The sequence below is a fragment of the Taudactylus pleione genome, unplaced genomic scaffold (genome assembly GCF_031769625.1).
Source record: "Taudactylus pleione unplaced genomic scaffold, aTauple2 ptg000230l, whole genome shotgun sequence".
NCBI lineage: Eukaryota > Metazoa > Chordata > Amphibia > Anura > Myobatrachidae > Taudactylus > Taudactylus pleione.
Genome location: NW_028284632.1, coordinates 4,602,570 through 4,620,462, shown reverse-complemented (window position 1 = coordinate 4,620,462; position 17,893 = coordinate 4,602,570). Strand labels below are relative to the sequence as shown.

Here is a 17,893-nt window from a genome sequence, read left to right as displayed (position 1 = left end):
GAAAGGATGTTCTGTAATTCAGAGGACAAGAAACTTACTTCTGGCTGCATTTATTACAGAACTTCGTATGTTCTCCGGGGTGAACTGAGAAAATGTGGCCCTAGGGGGTTAGGTTTTCTCGAGTATGTTATTTTCGTCAGACTGGTTTAGACCAGGGCTCCATCTGGCCACCCTGAGAGTTCAGGCTCCTGTACTTTCGGTGGGTTTAGCGAGGGATCGCCCCATGGCTTGACGTTGGAACATTTTTTTCAAGGTGTTTCGAGGGTTCAGCCTCCCTTTGTCCCCCCGATAGCCTGTGGGGGCTGACATTTGGTTCTCAGGATTTTTGCAGGCTCCTTTATTCGAATCCCTGAAATCGGTAGACCAAACGTGGGTGACAGCGAAGATCGTTTCTCTCGGCTATCGCTTTGGCCCGTAGGGTCTCTGATCTAGCTGCACTTTCTTCCCGCTTCCCCATTTTAATAAGTCATCGGGAGAGAGTGGTACTTCGTACTAGGGCGGAATACCTTCCAAGAGTAGTATTCTGGTTCCATATGAATGAAGAGATTGTGGTCCCAGCTTTGACTACAAGCCTCTCGGTAGGTGAGGCTTCCTTGGATGTTGGCCATGCACTACATATTTATGTGGATCACGCCAACAGCATAAGGAAGTAGGTTTCCCTTTTTGTACTGTATGACAGTCATAAGGCTGGCCAGCCGATAAGCAGACGCTGGTCAGATGGATTCATATGACAATTTCTCAGGTATACACACAGACTAGTCTGGTGCTGCCAGACTCAGTAAAGGTACATCCGCACGGTCAGTGGGGCCTTCATGGGCGGCTTGCTGGGACGCCTCTGCTGAATAGTTCTGCAGGGCAGCCACATGTTCTTCCATCCACACATTTGTCAAATTTTATGCCTTTGACACTTTTGCCTCTCAGGATGCTTCCTTCGGGCGTAGGGTTCTCCTCTCTTCTGAGAGTCAGGAGCGTCCCCGCCCGTAGGTTTAGTGCTTTGGCATAATGGCTATGGACCCCGAAGAAGAAAATAAGTTATGGTATAACATACCTTTGTTAACTCTTTTTCTTCAAGGTCCATGGGATCCACAGGACACCCACCCAGACGCACCTGTAGTTCTGGGGGAGGTTTCTGTAATTTTCTTCTCTTGAGAGTCTGGACTCATGAGTATGGGTTTCTTCTTTCTTACCCTTTGTTTGTCTCTGCCTGCTTGAGCTTGGTAACAAACTGGCTACCTGAGGCAGGGGGTGGGGTATATGAGGAGGAACCCTGGTGCATCCTGGGAGCAGAGAGCTCATTTGTGTTAACTGTTTGGTGACCGGGATTCATACCCCAACGTAATGGCTGTGGACCCCATGGACCTCAAAGAAAGAGAGTTAACAAAGGTATGTTATACCATAACTTATTTTCTTTCCTTAGAGAATGCCTGCTGGTCATGCAGATCGTTCACCAAAAAATTACATCTGGTCAGGCCTGAGAGAACTGCCTACTAGTGACATGTCTACCATGACTATGTGTGATCACATCCTAATAGGCATGTCAGACAGTCCCTTTCAGTCTGGCAGGGAAAAGAGGCAATTTGGAGTCCCATACACAAAATGGCTTTGCATTACTTACTGTAAGTTGCCTACCCTCCAGTGTGTACTCCGAAAGTTTTCAGTGCAGCTGGCAACCTTGCAAGTGATCGGCGTAGAAGGTTACTTCCTCAAAATGTGGAAAAGATGTTCATTAAAATGAATTGCAAATTCCACGATGAAGACCTCTACCAACACTTACATCAAAAAATTACAGATTACCTATGGTGGATTCCATCGGCGACAAATTAATATTGTGTGAAGAAGAGGATGTACACACTGATGGGGATGACGAGGATGAGGACAACTTGTAATGTAAAGCCAGTTTGTGTATGGGATCATTTTCATTTCCATGTCCAATGCACATTGGCAGCTTGTTTTATGGGGGTCCAAAAAAACCAGTAATTTCAGCCACAATTGGCAGTCCTTTTCGCTGAAATGATTGGTTTGTTAAACTGTGAATGTCCTGTTTTGTTAACAACATAAGGGTGGGTGGGAGGGCCCAAGGACTATTCCATCTCGCACCTTTTTCCTTTCTATTATGTGCTGGTTGGGGCATTGCTGCCTGACATTTTAAATTAATGTTATGGTTGATTTAGGAACCAATGATTTGTTTTTAAATTCATTTTATAGCCAGGGGCTGCACCAGTGAATTTATTTTTATTAATTATTCAGCCAGGGGCTGGACCCAATTTTTTTTTTTTTTTTTTTACTTTTTAAATTATTATTAATTATTCAGCCCAAGGCTGCACCAATGAATTGTTTTTTTAATTTATTTATTATCAATTTTACAGCCAGGTGCTGCACCAACTATCAACTATCAATTCTTCAATCCTCAAGGGTATCCCAACCATCATCTTTGCACAGTCCTCAACTCTCTTAATAATTATATCAATCAGTTTTGAGCCAGCAAGCTGGATGCAACCTTTTGGCCCTTTAACTAGATGAAAAAAATCAATATTGTGAGGTGGTCAAAATTGACTGGAAACGAGTGGAAATAAATGTTATTGAGGTTATTATACTGTAGGAACAAAAAAGGCCAATTTTATGTGATTTTTTTTTTTTTAGCTGTTTTTGTTTTGTTTTTGTTTTTTTTTAAGAAAAATCCAGATCCAAAACCAAAACACGGAAACAAAACACGGAGGTGAGGTTTTGGCAAAACCAATCCAGAGCCAAAACCAGGGCAGATCCAGATCCAGATCCAAAACTAAAACACGGGATCGGCGCACATCCCTAGTTTTTAAACAGAAAGCTGAGTGCCCAAATCTTCTCCATAATAACACCATCTTTTCTCTGCCCAATCTTTAGCAGTTCTCTACTCTATAATCACTCTCAGGGGGAGAATTATCAAATCTTGGAGCGAGAAAAAGGGTAGAGAGAGAAAGTACCAAGCTACTGTCATTTTTATATCACAGCCTATAAAATGACAATGAGTAGTATCCCTTATCTCCAAGCTATGAGGGGAGATTTATCAAAGCTTGAAGAGAAGTAAACTGGATAGAGATAAAAGTACCAACCAACCAGCCTCTAACTGTATTTTTTTCAAAGACAGAGGTGTATCCAATTAGCCACGACCGGCGAAAAACTGGGATTTTTCTAAACTTATCCCCATTTTTCGCCAATGTTTTTTTTTCCCATATCCTATTATTTCGGATGAAATAATAGGTTTTATCATTCGAAAAACCAAAGAATCTGTGATAAGGTCACATACAGTATATATGTGTTTTCGTCATTGGGCAGTGAAAAAAGGCACTTTTCGTGGATAATTTTTCAAGACACGTCAAGTACCGAAAAAAATCCATCCACGATAAGTGCCGGCGTCGGGCGGCACTTTGGGGCTAATTGGATAGCCATTCGACAATCAATTAGCAACGCTACTTTTAGCGCTGCTGATTGGATACCGCCCACAGCCTCTAAAGTGACAGTTAGATGCTGATTGGCTATTACTTTATCTCTCTCCACTTTATCTCTCGTTCCTCGACTGTACCCGTTCTTCATTGACCTGATTCATGCCAATGCTCCCTCTCCTGGCATGCTTTGTTATTTAAACTCTAGTACCTAGGTTTGGGCAGGATAGCGCCTGGCCGGTGATTACTTCTCCTCTTTCTCTCAACTCCCAGCCCACCACGTGAGACAGAAGGGAACTGTAAGAGCACATCATGATGCAGGACTATTTTATTACTGTTATTTCACCAAATTAGGTATTGCTGTGTAGGGCCCATAGCATAACAATGGGAGCTTCATCTGCTAAGGTTTTAGAGGTGATATGTAATAGCCCAACATGAGTCTAATTTATACTTGGCAATTTTTTACCTAAGCGGCACAGGAGATGCTGGAGGGAGAGATCCAGGTGTGAGGTGCAATGTGCAATGTGCCATGAACCTGTCACTGCAGAGCCCCGCTGAACAAGGGTGTAATTTCCAGCTTTAGCGAAACCATGCTTATGTTGAAATATAGGGTGCTACTGTGCTACCTCCATGATGCTCCTTTAGGGAAGCATCTACCTTTACCAAGATGGTCGCCGTTTGGTAAAGGTTGGTGAGCATGTGCGGTGTCATCTTGTTACTGTGTTAGAGCATCACAGTGGAACCTGGATGTGAGAGACCCTGTAAAATACCTCAAGTATATACTCTTACCAGCAACCCACATGCATCACCCGCTGGTGCTCTGTATGCTTTACTCAAGCTCCATCCAAGATACTGTGGGGGTCATTCAGACCCGGTCGTTAGCGCCGATGCGCTCGGACCGGGTTGATGGCCACCCAAAGAGCATGCGAACGACGGCGCCGGCGTGCGCATACGTGAGACCCCCTACGACCAACAGCACCGGTCGTAGCAGGTCTCGATCCAAAGGGGGCGAGCTGTCGATGTTGATTGACAGCTCGCCCCGTTTGGAAGGCGGGCCGGGGGGTGGTGGCAGCCCAAACGGGGGCATTCCTATGGTAACGCCTGCCGTTTGGGGGAGGCCCCACTGACATCACTAGTGATGTCAGTGGAGAGCTTCCGGCTCAGACAGAGCCAGAAGCTCTCTGGGGCTTACAACAAGGGAGACCCTACCCTAGGGTCTCGTCGTAAGCCCCGATGGTCGCGATGGTCAGAGATCACCCGAGCAGTCGTTAGAGCTGTGGGTGTTAACCCACAGCCTAACGACCGAAACAGAGGCGGGCGGTCAGGATGCAAGTGGCCGCCCAGTTTCTGAACAACCTCTTGCATCCTCCGACCGCCTCTGAATGAGGCCCAGTGTGTATGTAACTGTGAGTACGGCTGGACAAACATACTACTACACAATAAACCAAACTTCTGGTTACATCCTGAGCTGTCTAGGGTATCTGGAAAACCCACTGGTATATACTACTAGCTCTGCATACCAGCGCAAATAGCACACACATCAACAGATAATTGACTGAGGTACTAATTATGTTAACTGTGCACAAGCATGATATCCTTAAAAAGTGGTCTGTAATGGGTTTGGGAACCTTTGATCTACTGTATCACAGTTAAATAAGAGGACATCTGGATGGGAATAAAATGTATTGTGTGGTACTTATTAAACGTTTACACATGGTAATCAAATGATTATTTGTTATGGTTACAGCTGTATTCTGGTTTACTCCCAACCTAGTTACTGTAGTGTATTTGGCACCATCTGTTATTGCTGTAATACTTTTACGTTGTAAGTACATGGATCTGCCAATATCTCAGCAATGTCTATTATTTTGTGAAGCAACCTCCTGCAGTGTTAACCTACATTCGTAAACCTTTGGAAAAATTGTGTAGGGCCCAGTCAACAGATTTATAGTTAGATCACATGCAGCAATGGTTATGCTGGATATACACTGTACGAGATCTCATTCAGTGCATTATGGCCCTCATTCAGAGCGAGCCGCTCTGAATGAGGGCGGCCGCTTCCTCTTTAAAATCCGGCCTCCTGGCCGCTCACTAAGCTGTGGATGACCAGGTGATGGTCGCTATGGTTGAGACCATCGGGGCTTGGGACGAGACCCCTGGGGTCGGTTCTCGTCTGCGCAAGCCCCAGGTAGCTTCCTGCTCTAACAGAGCAGGAAGCTACCTACTGACATCACTGCTGATGTCAGTAGGGACGCCTACAAACAGCAGGCATTCCTTCAGGAACGCCTCAGTTTGTCCGGCCACCCCCCCCTCCCTGCCTACAAAACGGGGCGAGCTGTCGATCAACATCGACAGCCGCCCCATTTGTAGCGAGCCCCAGAGTGAGTGAATTTGTCACTCGCTTCGGAGCTAGCGCACTGTGGCTGCTGCGCGTGAGCAGGGCCTCACCATCGACCCGCTTGCGAGCGCATAGGCGCTTGTGAGCGGGTCTGAACAAGGTCCTATGTGCGGTTCGTTTCTCCAAACATCCGAATCCACCCAAATTTCATGAGACCGAGTAAATCTGAGTTGTGGTTCTGATCTCCTGAGGAGAACCGGGTAAATCCGAGTTGTGGTTCTGATCTTTTTGTGGTTCGGAATTCAAATTTTAAATCTGAATTGCGGGGTTTGAATTGCATAAATTACATGATTTTAGCTGTTTTAAAAACTTTTTATCTATTTATTTTTTTCAAAAATCCAGATCCAAAACAAAAACACTTGAGGGCGGTTTTGCAAAACCAAAACAGAAAATGAATTCAGATCAAAAACCAAAACACAAGAGTCAACACACATCTCTAATGTATACACAACATCATTCACAGATATAGAGCCGTATTCGATTTGAGCCGAGCCGTGATACTTTTTTGCGGCCCGGACTTTTCGCCTACTTCGCCTGTTTTGCAGGCGGAAAAGTATCGCGAAAACAGGACCCGGCGAAACTTAAACAGGCGAAAAGTACTGTCAGAAATGGGGAAATCAGCCTGACACCCCCCAAAAGATGCTCTGACATGGGGGTTCACTATGGTACCCCCCTGATTTGGCTTGCTGAAGGTCTTTTTAAACGGGCTCAATAGCTGCTAAATTGCGTTATACTCTACATGGTGCAGAATAGTATTCTGGAGTATTTTTTCCAGAAAATAACTTATCCCAGCAAATTTGGGGTACTTGAAAATGGGGGTCAGCATATTTAAAAGTTGCTAAAGTGAAGTTGGAAAAATCATGAAAAATCCACCTGCCGCAAGCACCTGCAATGAAAAAAACACTTGGGGCATACTTGGGGACCCCCCCAGAGTCAAGTTCGCTAGTTTTTAACTTTGTATCCCAACTTTTTTTTTCCGCCCCCCTTTCAAAGTCATTTTTTGGGGTGTCCTAAAGTTTTTTTTTTTTATTATTATTTATTTTGACACAGTTTACCTTTGGGGGGCTGTCTGAAGGCTTCAGGGGGGTTCCCGCAATGTTGCACCCCAAAACCCCAATTCTGCACTTTTTTCCGCCTGCTATTCATAGGCGAAACTTTTTCGCCTGGTACATTGCATTTACTTTCCGCCTAGGCGGAAAGTCTTTCAAATTGAATACGGGGTAAAAGCAAAACAGCCGAAAATGACGTCATCGGCGAAAAAGTATCGCGGATCCGGACTTTTCGCCTCAAATTGAATACGGGCCATATTGTGCTGGGTGTGCAGCATGGCAGATGCAATATATCTTGCAGGCAGGGCCGGTGCTAGATTTCTAGGCACCCTAGGCAAAACTTCTGCATGCTCATTAAGGAGTAATCAGTCTAACCAGACTGATTACTCCTTCCCGAATGAAGCGCACAGATGCGGCTTCATCATTTGAAGCTCCGTGTCCGTGCGTTCATTGGCTGAGAGAGGTCAGGCCCCACCTCTCAGTCAATGTACAACTCACTCCATTGAAGTCAATGGTGGGAGCCGCAGGATAAACTTTAATAACCCTGCGGCTGCCACCATTGAGTACAATGGAGGAGCCGTTCATTGGCTGAGAGGCAGGGCCTGACCTCTTTCAGCCAATGAACGCACAGACACTGAGCTTCAAAGGATGAAGCCGCGTCTCTGCGATTCATTTGGGAAGGAGTAATCAGTCTGGATAGACTGATTACTCCTTAATGCGAGGGTCCGGTTTTATCGTTTTATTATTTTAAAACATTGATGCCTACTGGAGAAGGGGACCACTGGAGGTAAGATAGGTGAGTATTGTGTGTGTATGTATGTATTAAAGTTATACTTTGTAAGGTGTGTGTGTGTTTCTTGGAACATTTCTTTACAGGTGAACTAGAAGTCCCAGTGGGCCCTTAATGCCCCGCATGCTGGTACTTGTGGTTCTCCAAGTACCAGCATGCAGGGGAGGCTTGCTGGGACCTGCAGTTCTACTGGAAAGACAATGTTTATTTATATCTCTTTTTACACCACACTGTCACAATCAACCCACCACCCAGGAGTGGCAGGGATAGCCCCGGGCTATCAGCCCAGTCTAGGGGTGCCCTGGAGAGGGAGACCCCTTTTTTTTTGAAGGGGTCTCCAACTCCCCAGGGATCCCTGGCCTGGGCTGACTAACGGTCAAGGCTGATGCTGTGGCTGGGGGGCCCAGTGATAGGGCTCCCCTGGCTGTGGCATCAGTCCGCCATTAGAAAGGGTCCAGGGCTGGTTCTGGATCTTACAGGGAGACCCTACGCAAATTTTTCCCTGTAAATCCAGAACCAGCTCTGCTTCCCATAGCCCTGTGCTGGTTGTACTAAGTACAGTGAGACCCTAGTCATTTTTTCCCTGTACTTAGTCAACCAGAACTGTGTTTCAGTAGTCCGGGGCTGGTTCTAATTTAGGGGGTGACCTCACGTTTTATTTTTTTTAAATTTAACTATTTAGACACTTTTTCCAGCCAGATGCATGCAGGCATCTCACTGATGTCTGCATGTATCTGTGTGACAACGAACTGCTCATGCTGAAAGTGAAAGCATGAAGCAGTTCGTTGTGTCGGGGATTTGAAGGCTGATTTGCCGTTCGATTTGAACATGAACTTGACAAATCGAACAGCAAATCACTCTTCAAAACCGACTCAAATCGAATTTGTTTTGCAAATCGCAAAACAAATCGACTAATAGTAAATACAGTGAAAAAACGTTTTTCACTGCATGCGATTTGAGCAGTGCTAAATCACTCCTCAAATCATGCTGCAAATCGACCTTTAGTAAATTTACCCCACAGTATCATGGGCGTAACTAGAACTTTTTTGGCCCCATAGCAACATTTTTAAGGGGCCCCCCTAACTTAGGTCTTACACAATGCCTACAGTAGTAGTTCCTCTAAAACACTAAATGCCCACTATAATGGTGCCCCTTCCGCAGTGCCCCCATCAGTAATAATGCCCCTAAATGTAATGCCCTCTGTAGTAGTGCCCCCTGTAGTGCCCCCAGTTGTAATGCCCTGGTAGTGCCCCCAGTAGCAATGCTCCCTGCAGTGCCCCAGTAGTAATGCACCTTGAAGTGCCCCCAGTTGTAGTGCTCCAAATAGTGCCCCCAGTAGTAAGGCCCCTGTAGTGCGGCCACAGTAATGCCCCCAGTAGTAAGCCCCCCTGCGCACACACATACACACACACACATTAAAAAAAACAACACTTACCTTAAACCCCGCTACAGTGCCTGCTGCCGTCCGTCCCCGGTGCCTGCTCCTCGGAACTATGGGAGTGACGTCATGACGTCACTCCCATAGTGCACTGCGGGACCCGGAAGACTGAGCTCAGGAGTGAGCTCCGTCCCCTCAGCGGGCACCCGGCAAATGGGTGGGGTGATCGGAGGGCAGGGCACCCTCTAGTGGCCGACGCCCCTAGGAAGCTGCCTAAGCTTGCCTAGTGGAAGCGCTAGCCCTGCTTGCAGATATACTGTGCGCATGTGTCGGTGTGTACGGGCAAACGACCGACCCATTATGCTGGCCGCAGGAACCGCCGACACTGACATCACAACTGGAAGGCCAAATTTAATTGCGTACCCTGTTGTGATGTTTGGTCAGACATATTGAGATGCCGATTGGTAAGTGCTTAACAAATCGGTTGCTTGGTCGTTGAACGGGACAGTGTACCTCACATAATACTCAATCTTTATTCTTACTCATAGTCCTGTGTTTACAGTTACCAGAAAAAAATTAAAATAGAGGAAATCCCCCCCAAGAATGTAAATATATATTACTTCTAATATTTATTAGTTTCATGGCCTTGTAGTGGCCACCCTTAAAGCTCTGTAAAATTTAGAGATGAGTAGTTATGGTGATATCAGAAGATTTTTGTGACAAAAGTACGCGTTTCACAGAGGTACAAAGTTAGGGCAATACTTTTGTCTGGAAGACTTAGGGTTACCTGGTAAAATTGTACGTGTTACCTACGTACAGCGGAGGCAGCCGTTTTGTTAGGTGCTGCTCACCTTTTAAATCCAGCAGATAATAGTTTTGAAATAAATCTTATTATTAACCCCTTAACTGGCAAATATTTTTTAGAAAACTTAAGGGCATATTCCATGTACAGTACTTTACAGTGGCCAAATACAGTAAGGGCATATTCCGAGTACAGCACAGTGGCCGAGTACAGTAAAGTACAATGAGTACAGTAAGGGCGTATTCCGAGTACAGTAAAGTACAATGAGTACAGTAAGGGCATATTCTTGCAAATGTTTCCCATGCAGCCAACAACAAAGGCACTTTTGCAGCTGTCAGTAGGCGTATCACTTGTGGGTGCTCATCCAAGATATGCCGATGATGGAGATCCGCAAACGCTTCTGATTGACTGATTACTACTTGATCCCTTAGACTGAAACTATTACTGTTATTAGTGTTGCTGCTGTTAACTATTCTTATTAATTCATTATTGATTTTAATTAGTAATTTTATTTTATATTTGTGTCTGAACTTAATTGTAAAATTTTTATCCAACACCCTTTCTAATACGGATACCCATATAAACAAACCAAATGCGCCTTGTAGTATATCTTCCATTAAAAGGAAGTGTCAGATTATTATTTTGTTAGTAAAACATTAAGTTAACCTTTTTGGATGCAGCTTGACACCTATAGCGTATAGTGAAAAGAAAGGAATTTGCTGTGCCACCTGAATGTAAAAGTGACAGGACCACATAGAGGAACATGCACTAAGCAAGGGGCAAGTCTAGTTCACTACAAATAGTTCTCAGCCATCAAGTCTGGTAACAGTATAACTCAGAAATGGTACTGTTGGTGTTGCATGGTTAATAATTGACATTAATATTAATAATCAATTGAGTAAAAAGCAGCAATGAGCTAATGTTTAAAAAGGAACTAAGGTTGGGGGTATTATCAAAGCTCAGAGAGATAAAGTACCAACCAATCAGCTTCTGTCATTTTAAAGGCTGTGTTTGAAAAATGACAGTTAGGAGCTGATTGGTTGGTACTTTGGACAGGATTTTGAATGCGATACATCCCGCCATTTAGTGCATGCATAGATGCATTTATTATTCCTGTATGCATTTAGATTTGCAATTAAGACTGCAAAGGACCGCTCTTCCAATAAGATCCTATAGATGGCGTTGCTTATCAGGTACAAGCTTCGGAAAGTTCTGCCTTCCGGAGCTTGATACATAAGGCAAACGCAGTCAAAACTCTGATAACGTTAGTTTCCTTTAGAAACCACATGGCTGTATATTTCTTTACCACCACATCACGAGCCCTGACATTTTTTATATAATTTCCTTTCCCACAGATTGGAGCCTCTCTAATGTCCAGCAATGTCGGCAGCGGCCTATTTGTTGGCATGGCAGGATCGGGAGCAGCTGGAGGTTTGGCAGTCGGAGGCTTTGAATGGAATGTAAGATAATATTGATCAGTGTAAAACACATATATTACTTCTCTGAGGTGTAACATGTATTGCTGGGCTCTATTTGGGGGTGGCTCAGAAGTTCTGGTCTATCATACAAAGGTGCCTGCTCTGCTCTACTGTGCATGTACAATGAGGATAAAGGCCAAACGGAGTTCACTGTACCTACAACAGGCCCTATGCATGCTCAGTAAAGTAGGAGCTCCCCTCCAGACCCTATAGCCTCACATCCCAAGTAGTTCCGCCATTGTTTCTAAAACATTTTACATCAATAAATGTTTTGTGCAATGTAAACAGCTTGAGGGTACGTTCCTACAGAATTCTTCCACTGCTTCATCATTTCCGAACTCCAAATGTCAAGAAGATTCTATTGAAACTTTTTGCTATAATGATATTGAACTATTGACATCAGTCACTTTTTTTTCTTTTATTTGAATCAATCAACAAATGTTTTAGTCCAATGCTCCCGTTACTAAAAAAGTTACCTGGCTTTATACTCTGTTGTAGATTTCTGACATCCAGCTAAGCTGTCTCATGACAGCAAAACATTCTCCAAGATGCATCTGTCTGCTCCATCCCTCCAGCAATTGGCCATTTACTGGTGCCTACAATGGCGCAGACAACCAAATCTACTTGAGACATGTTTCTGATAAATTGACTAAAACATGACTTAAGATACAGAGAAGTTGTGCAAAGCTTTTCATGATTTTCTAGAAGAACAAGGTCAATATATATTATTTTTAAACTAATTCAAATTAAATAAATTGATCCTAAAGTTTTTAAACGTTTCACTCATCTGATTGTTCACTAGTCTGCTGTTAGACACTGTCCCCATGTTCCTATTTAGTTGTATCAGGAAGGTGGCCATTGAGGTGTAGTTGGTTCTAGTGACTTATTTATTTTTCTCTAACCATAGTACTATTTTGTCTAAGGCTTCCTGGGTGCTGGTCGCTCTTGGATGGATTTTTGTGCCAGTTTACATCGCCTCGGGGGTGGTCACTATGCCGGAATATTTGCAAAAACGTTTTGGTGGCCACAGGATTCGCATCTACATGTCGGTGCTTTCCCTCATCCTCTACATCTTCACCAAAATTTCGGTGCGTATGGTCTAGAGCAGCAAGGCTGGTGAGGGCAGCTGCATATAACGATTATCTTATCTAAGGGCCTGTTGCAGATGTGGAGGCTACAGCAATCGCAGCATTGATCCCATACACAACTGCTGTGCGTAAATATGCTCATGCATGCATGGAAATGTATTGGGACGCCAACTGGCAGCTTCGCAGATCCAAGCAAGTGCATACAAATCATGGTTGCCGACTTTCTGGTTGCCCCTTCCAAGAGGGAGCAGCCAGATCAGCAGGGGGAGCGCGTGACCGGCACAAGAGGGCGTGGCCGGACAGATGACTATTTGTGGGCGTGATGTCATTTTGGCCCCGCCCCCGCTACACAATGCCGATATTACAGGCATTGTGAAGCAGGGGGCGGGGCCAAAATGACGCTACCGGGAGGCTTGCTTGGCTTTCCGGGGGGATTTTGGGGAGGATCCCAGCCGAATCGGGAGGGTAGGAAATACGCAGCGGTGGTCACAGATCCTTCGATAATCAACCATATGAGTAATCCTATGGTCACGCAGAATGGCCGCTGGAACTGAGATGCTGGCGCCATGTTTTCTACGGATGGGATCAAAGATGTAGGCAGATACAAGCTGTGAAGATTGTCCCGAGTTATTGTCACCACTCCCTGTTACTTCCCACAAATCAGCCTCTGTCTGTCAATCACTTGTGAATACAGTAAATTCTCACTACAACCGTAGTCACGTTTGATCATAATTCGAACGCTGCGCGTGCACATTGCGGCTAAGACACAATCATAGTTGGCTGATAATCGCTTAACTGCGTAAATATCGGCTTTGTGTCCACATCTGAATCAGGCCCTAACTTTGATTGAGCTTGTTTTACATACATACTTGAATATATTAAAATTGTAATTAAAGATACGCTGGTAATGTAGGTCACATGAATGAAACAAAGCGCGTTATTCTGAGTCGGAGTCAAGTCCAAATGCGGATGGATCTCACGGATATATGCGCATGCACCGTGGAAAGTAAATGCGCTCAGGGACGGAGACTGAAAGAGTGGACAGATTAATCCACCTATTTACCACGTTATAAGTGAAATTTACGTTTCTGGGTGGCAGCTGGTGGGCGACCACTGATCGGTCTCTTGGAAGTGTCATGGGCATGTAGACCGACTTCTTTGCTCGCTTGCAGCATGCGGACAGAGGTGGGACGCTTATTTCTGATGGATCTATTGCACCCAGCATGGTGTGGGTGAAAGCTCAGATACTAATGGCACCAGCGGCTGCCGCGAAACGGCCTCCCAAATCCACGGGTAATCAGTGTATATGGGCGGATACTCGCATTAGCATAAATTAGTTAGTAGGCTGCTGCGGTGCTTTTGCATCCAACCCAGAATCAGGGGCAAACTGTTTGCTCATTCTATGTAATATACTGATTTGCCTATATAACCAACCTGGTTTTGGCTTTAAAGAAGAAATGCATCTTTAAATTTTGCAGCTAAATGGCAGAAACATTGGCACTTTCGGCAACCCAGAGGCTATTACATTTGTCCGTAAAATTCCCCCGGAATCGACGGTTTAGTGTGAAGAGAGCACAGGTTATACACTACGCGATCCCTTGCACGATATACAGTATCTGTCCATTGCGGATCAGAACAATATATATTGTGCGGATCACATAATGTTTACCCCCGATCGTGCATGCCCACGGGGTGTTCATCGCATCATCCCATCTGCTGTGTAGCATGCAGCATAGAACTACACATCGCGCCGTCGTCCACTGCATTGCGCAGTGTGTACGGACGGCGCGATGTATCCTGCTGTCCCATGGATAGCGTGTACCCAGCATTACTAAAGTGTAACATTACGAGGATGAGTGTCTTGGTGCACTGCAAGAGATTAGAGAATCTCAAATCTGTATGAGCTAATTTATACAATGAGCTAATACCGTGCATGTTTGAACTTGGGCTAGCATCATTAAAGCTGGCCAGTGAATAGTGATCAGTAACACAATAGTAAAAATGGTTAGACACCCACTACAAAATATTGTCAGCTCCTCCCCCATTTCCTCATTATATGGCAATTGGCTGTCTCTAAACTGACTGCAGCTGAGACAACCAATCACAGGAGGAATAGTGAAGCTGACAATTGTATTGTAGAGCTAAATTCAATCCACAGCCTGGGGTGCATTTAAGTGAACTTTAGACTTGTTCATCATACATTTACTACATGGTACACGACTTTAAACTAAAGGCTACAGATGAACAAGGAATAGGTAATGATCAATGTGACCTGACTATTATTATATTAGCTGCCACTATATTAGCCCTATTAGGCTTTTTAAGATTTTTCCCTATATATTGTCTCTGTCCCCTGAATATACAGTACTTATTGATTCTTTAGTTATGGAAACGAAAGTATGCATTTCCTACAGCAAGTATATCATCTGCAAATGAATTTCATAATATTCGTCTAATGGATTAATTCTATAATTTTATTTATTTATATCTTTATCTTCTGTTTCAGACAGACATTTACTCTGGAGCTCTGTTTATCGAGGTCGCACTGGGTTGGAACATATACCTGTCTACAGTTTTATTACTGTTTGTCACAGCAATTTACACTGTTGCCGGTAACTATCATTATATTGTATATAGGTTATGTCAGTAGTACAGGATGGAAGGTGGGATAAACTTTGTACATGGACCTCCGAGCTAAGTGCCAAATAGCATGGGTTATGGCAGAGGTTCCTAAACGTGGTCCTCAAGGCACCCCAACACAACAGTTCAGGTTTTAGAGATATCCATGGTTGAGCACAGGTGGTTAAGTCAAATTGACTGAGGTACTAATTAAGGGCCTGGTTCAGACCCACTCGCGAGCGGCTGTCCGCTCGCAAGTGGGTCGATGTTCTGGACTGAGCATGGGCACGACGGAGGGAGCTCCGTCGTGCGCATGCGCCAGACGCGACGAGCAAAGGAAAGTCCTTTGCTCGTTGTGTCCGATCAAAGGGGGCGTGCTGTCAATGTTGATTGACAGCACGCCCCCTTTGGTAGGCGTGCCGGGGGCGTGCCTCCCTGACGGGGGCGTTCCCACGGGAACGCCTCCCGTCAAAAGCCGGCCCACTGACATCACTAGTGATGTCAGTGGGAGCGATTTTGGCTCTGATAGAGCCAAAATCACTCCGGAGCTTGCGGTTGAAAACCTCAACCGCAGGCTCCGGCTCGCAGTTTTGATGGTCGCGATGGTCACGACCATCGCGGCCATCAAACTGCACGCTCGTATAGCCTGTGGGTGGTGACCCACAGCTATACGAGCGTCCAGGAGGACGCTCCATTTTCATGGAGACCGGCCCTCATTCAGAGCGTGCGCTCTGCTCAGAGCGTATGGCTCTGAATGAGGGCCTAAATCACCTGTGGTCAAGCATAGCTATCCTTCAAATCTGGACTGTTAGGGTGCCTTGAGGACCGAGTTTGGGTAACTCTGGGTTATGGTCATAGTCTAGACCAGTGTTTCCCAAACTCATTCCTCAGGGAACACTAACAGTGCATGTTTTCCAGGTCTCTTCACAGAATCACAAGTGAAATAATTACTTTCACCTGTGGATCTTTTAAAATGTGTCAGTGAGTAATGAATACACCTGTGCACCTGCTAGGACAAATGAAAACCATGCACTGCTAGTGCTCCCTGAGGAATGAGTTGTGAAACGCTGGTCTACACACCCTGGATTTTATCGACAGCCAAGTTCCAGGGATGGTGATGCCAGTTTGCATTGTACGGTATTATTGGGACTATGGGCCTGATACAGAATTGTACTCTATCGCCATTGCACGAAAGAACAGAAGAAAATAACTCTAATGGTACAGTACGTCTGTAAACCAGTAGTGTATCCATCCAAAGTGTATGCAGATCAGGAATAAATGATTGGTGATGATTGAGTCTTACACCTCTATATAGGGTAGAAGATAGCATACCATACTCACACAGAAGCAAGCTGTAATAATCATAGAAATGTTTCTTTTCCAATCCCATTCCAGGTGGACACAGTAATTGGGAAGGTTTCACCCAGTGCATAAGAAAAATAATATGTGGGCGTGCCCTACAAGAGCTGCTTAAGAATTCTCATCAAGGTTTCTTTAGGGTGTTCCAAGTAACACTCCTGGTGACACTCCTTCTCCTTGCCAAATATCTCACAGGAGAACGAGCCCTTTATCAATAAATAAGTGGGAAGAGTGTGTGTGTGCCGGATACAGGAGGATAGCTTAAGCTATCCCCCTGTCAGGGCCGTAGCTAGGGTAGTGCGGCTGGTGCCATCGCACAGGGCACCACAGGTCAGGGGGCGCTGTTTTTGCCTGTCAAATTTCTGTTTATTATCATTCTTGCTTGTAGCATCCTCTTATTTCATCCCCAGCAACTCCTGGCCTCCCCTATTTCTTCCCTGGCCCTTCCACATGAAGCCATGGGCCTTTTTTTGGTGCATTATGTCCCTTTGAAAAATGAGGGGGCGCCAATGCTTTTTCTGGCACAGGGCATCAAAAAGTCTAGTTACAGCTCTGCCCCCTGTATCGGGCTTCTGAAGACCTAGACTGGCCCTATCCATAATTACCTCTAATGTGCCCCAATTACTGTTATACACAGCATTGAGGGGGCACTTATTCCTACCAGTTCTTGGATTGGGATGATAGTCCCCTCAAATCAGCCTTGTCCTGCCTAAATCAGTACAGTTGGGAAATATTCTAAAATACTATTAGCTCTGTGAAGCTTCAAGGACCACCTCTCAGAGGCTTGGATGCTGTTTCTACTACTGTGTTTACTGTACTTGTTGTTATGACATTGCATAGCTTAGCAGATGCTTCCTTAGCCTTATTATCAGTGCTGAGAGCCCTGATTGATCTGCTGCTGGGATTGGTTGCTATTGGTTCATAAGGCTGTCTGAATCATTGACTTATTATAAGCTCACATAGGGGAGTTTCATCAAAGTTTGGAGAGAGATACAGTGGAGAGAGTTAAAGGGGGAGATGTATCAAAGCTTGTAGAGAGATCAAGGACCAACCAATCAGCTCCTGTCATTTTCCAAACCCAGTCTGTAAAATGATAATTAGGAGCTGATTGGTTGGTACTTTATCTCTCTCCACTTTATTTCTTTCCAAGTTTTGATAGAGCTCCCCTTTAGACATTGTACTCTGTATCAGTTGGAAGTATGCTTGTTGTTTGACTTTGCTTGTTTTAACCATTTGTGCCTGTCGCCTGCCCTGACCTCTGCTTTTTGTGACTATTCCTTGTTTGGCACGTGTACTAATTTCAGTTTGTCTTGATTATTCTAGTCTGCCGCCTGCCCTCACCATATAGGGCCAACAAGGGATCATTCAGGCCCCAGCACCATGGGGCATGGCCAAGTGCATGGAAGCATGACCACAATCCATTGTAAATGCTTGGCCCTGTGCAGAACCTGAAGGGGCCTATCTATACCATCTTGGGGTTCATGGTTATGCCTCTTTGGTAGGCACAGGGCCC

General features: G+C 45.0%; 1 protein-coding gene across 3 annotated transcripts in view; it reads left to right on the top strand.

Annotated features, from left to right (window-relative positions):
• Positions 1-17,893, top strand: part of SLC5A9 (solute carrier family 5 member 9) — a 65,333-nt gene that overhangs the window by 14,372 nt on the left and 33,068 nt on the right. For all 3 annotated transcript variants that reach the window (XM_088479302.1, XM_088479303.1, XM_088479304.1), the window contains 3 exons: positions 11,192-11,296; positions 12,238-12,402; positions 14,909-15,014. In XM_088479302.1, coding sequence (XP_088335428.1) covers positions 11,192-11,296; positions 12,238-12,402; positions 14,909-15,014 — 376 coding nt within the window. The remainder of the gene's footprint in view (positions 1-11,191; positions 11,297-12,237; positions 12,403-14,908; positions 15,015-17,893) is intronic.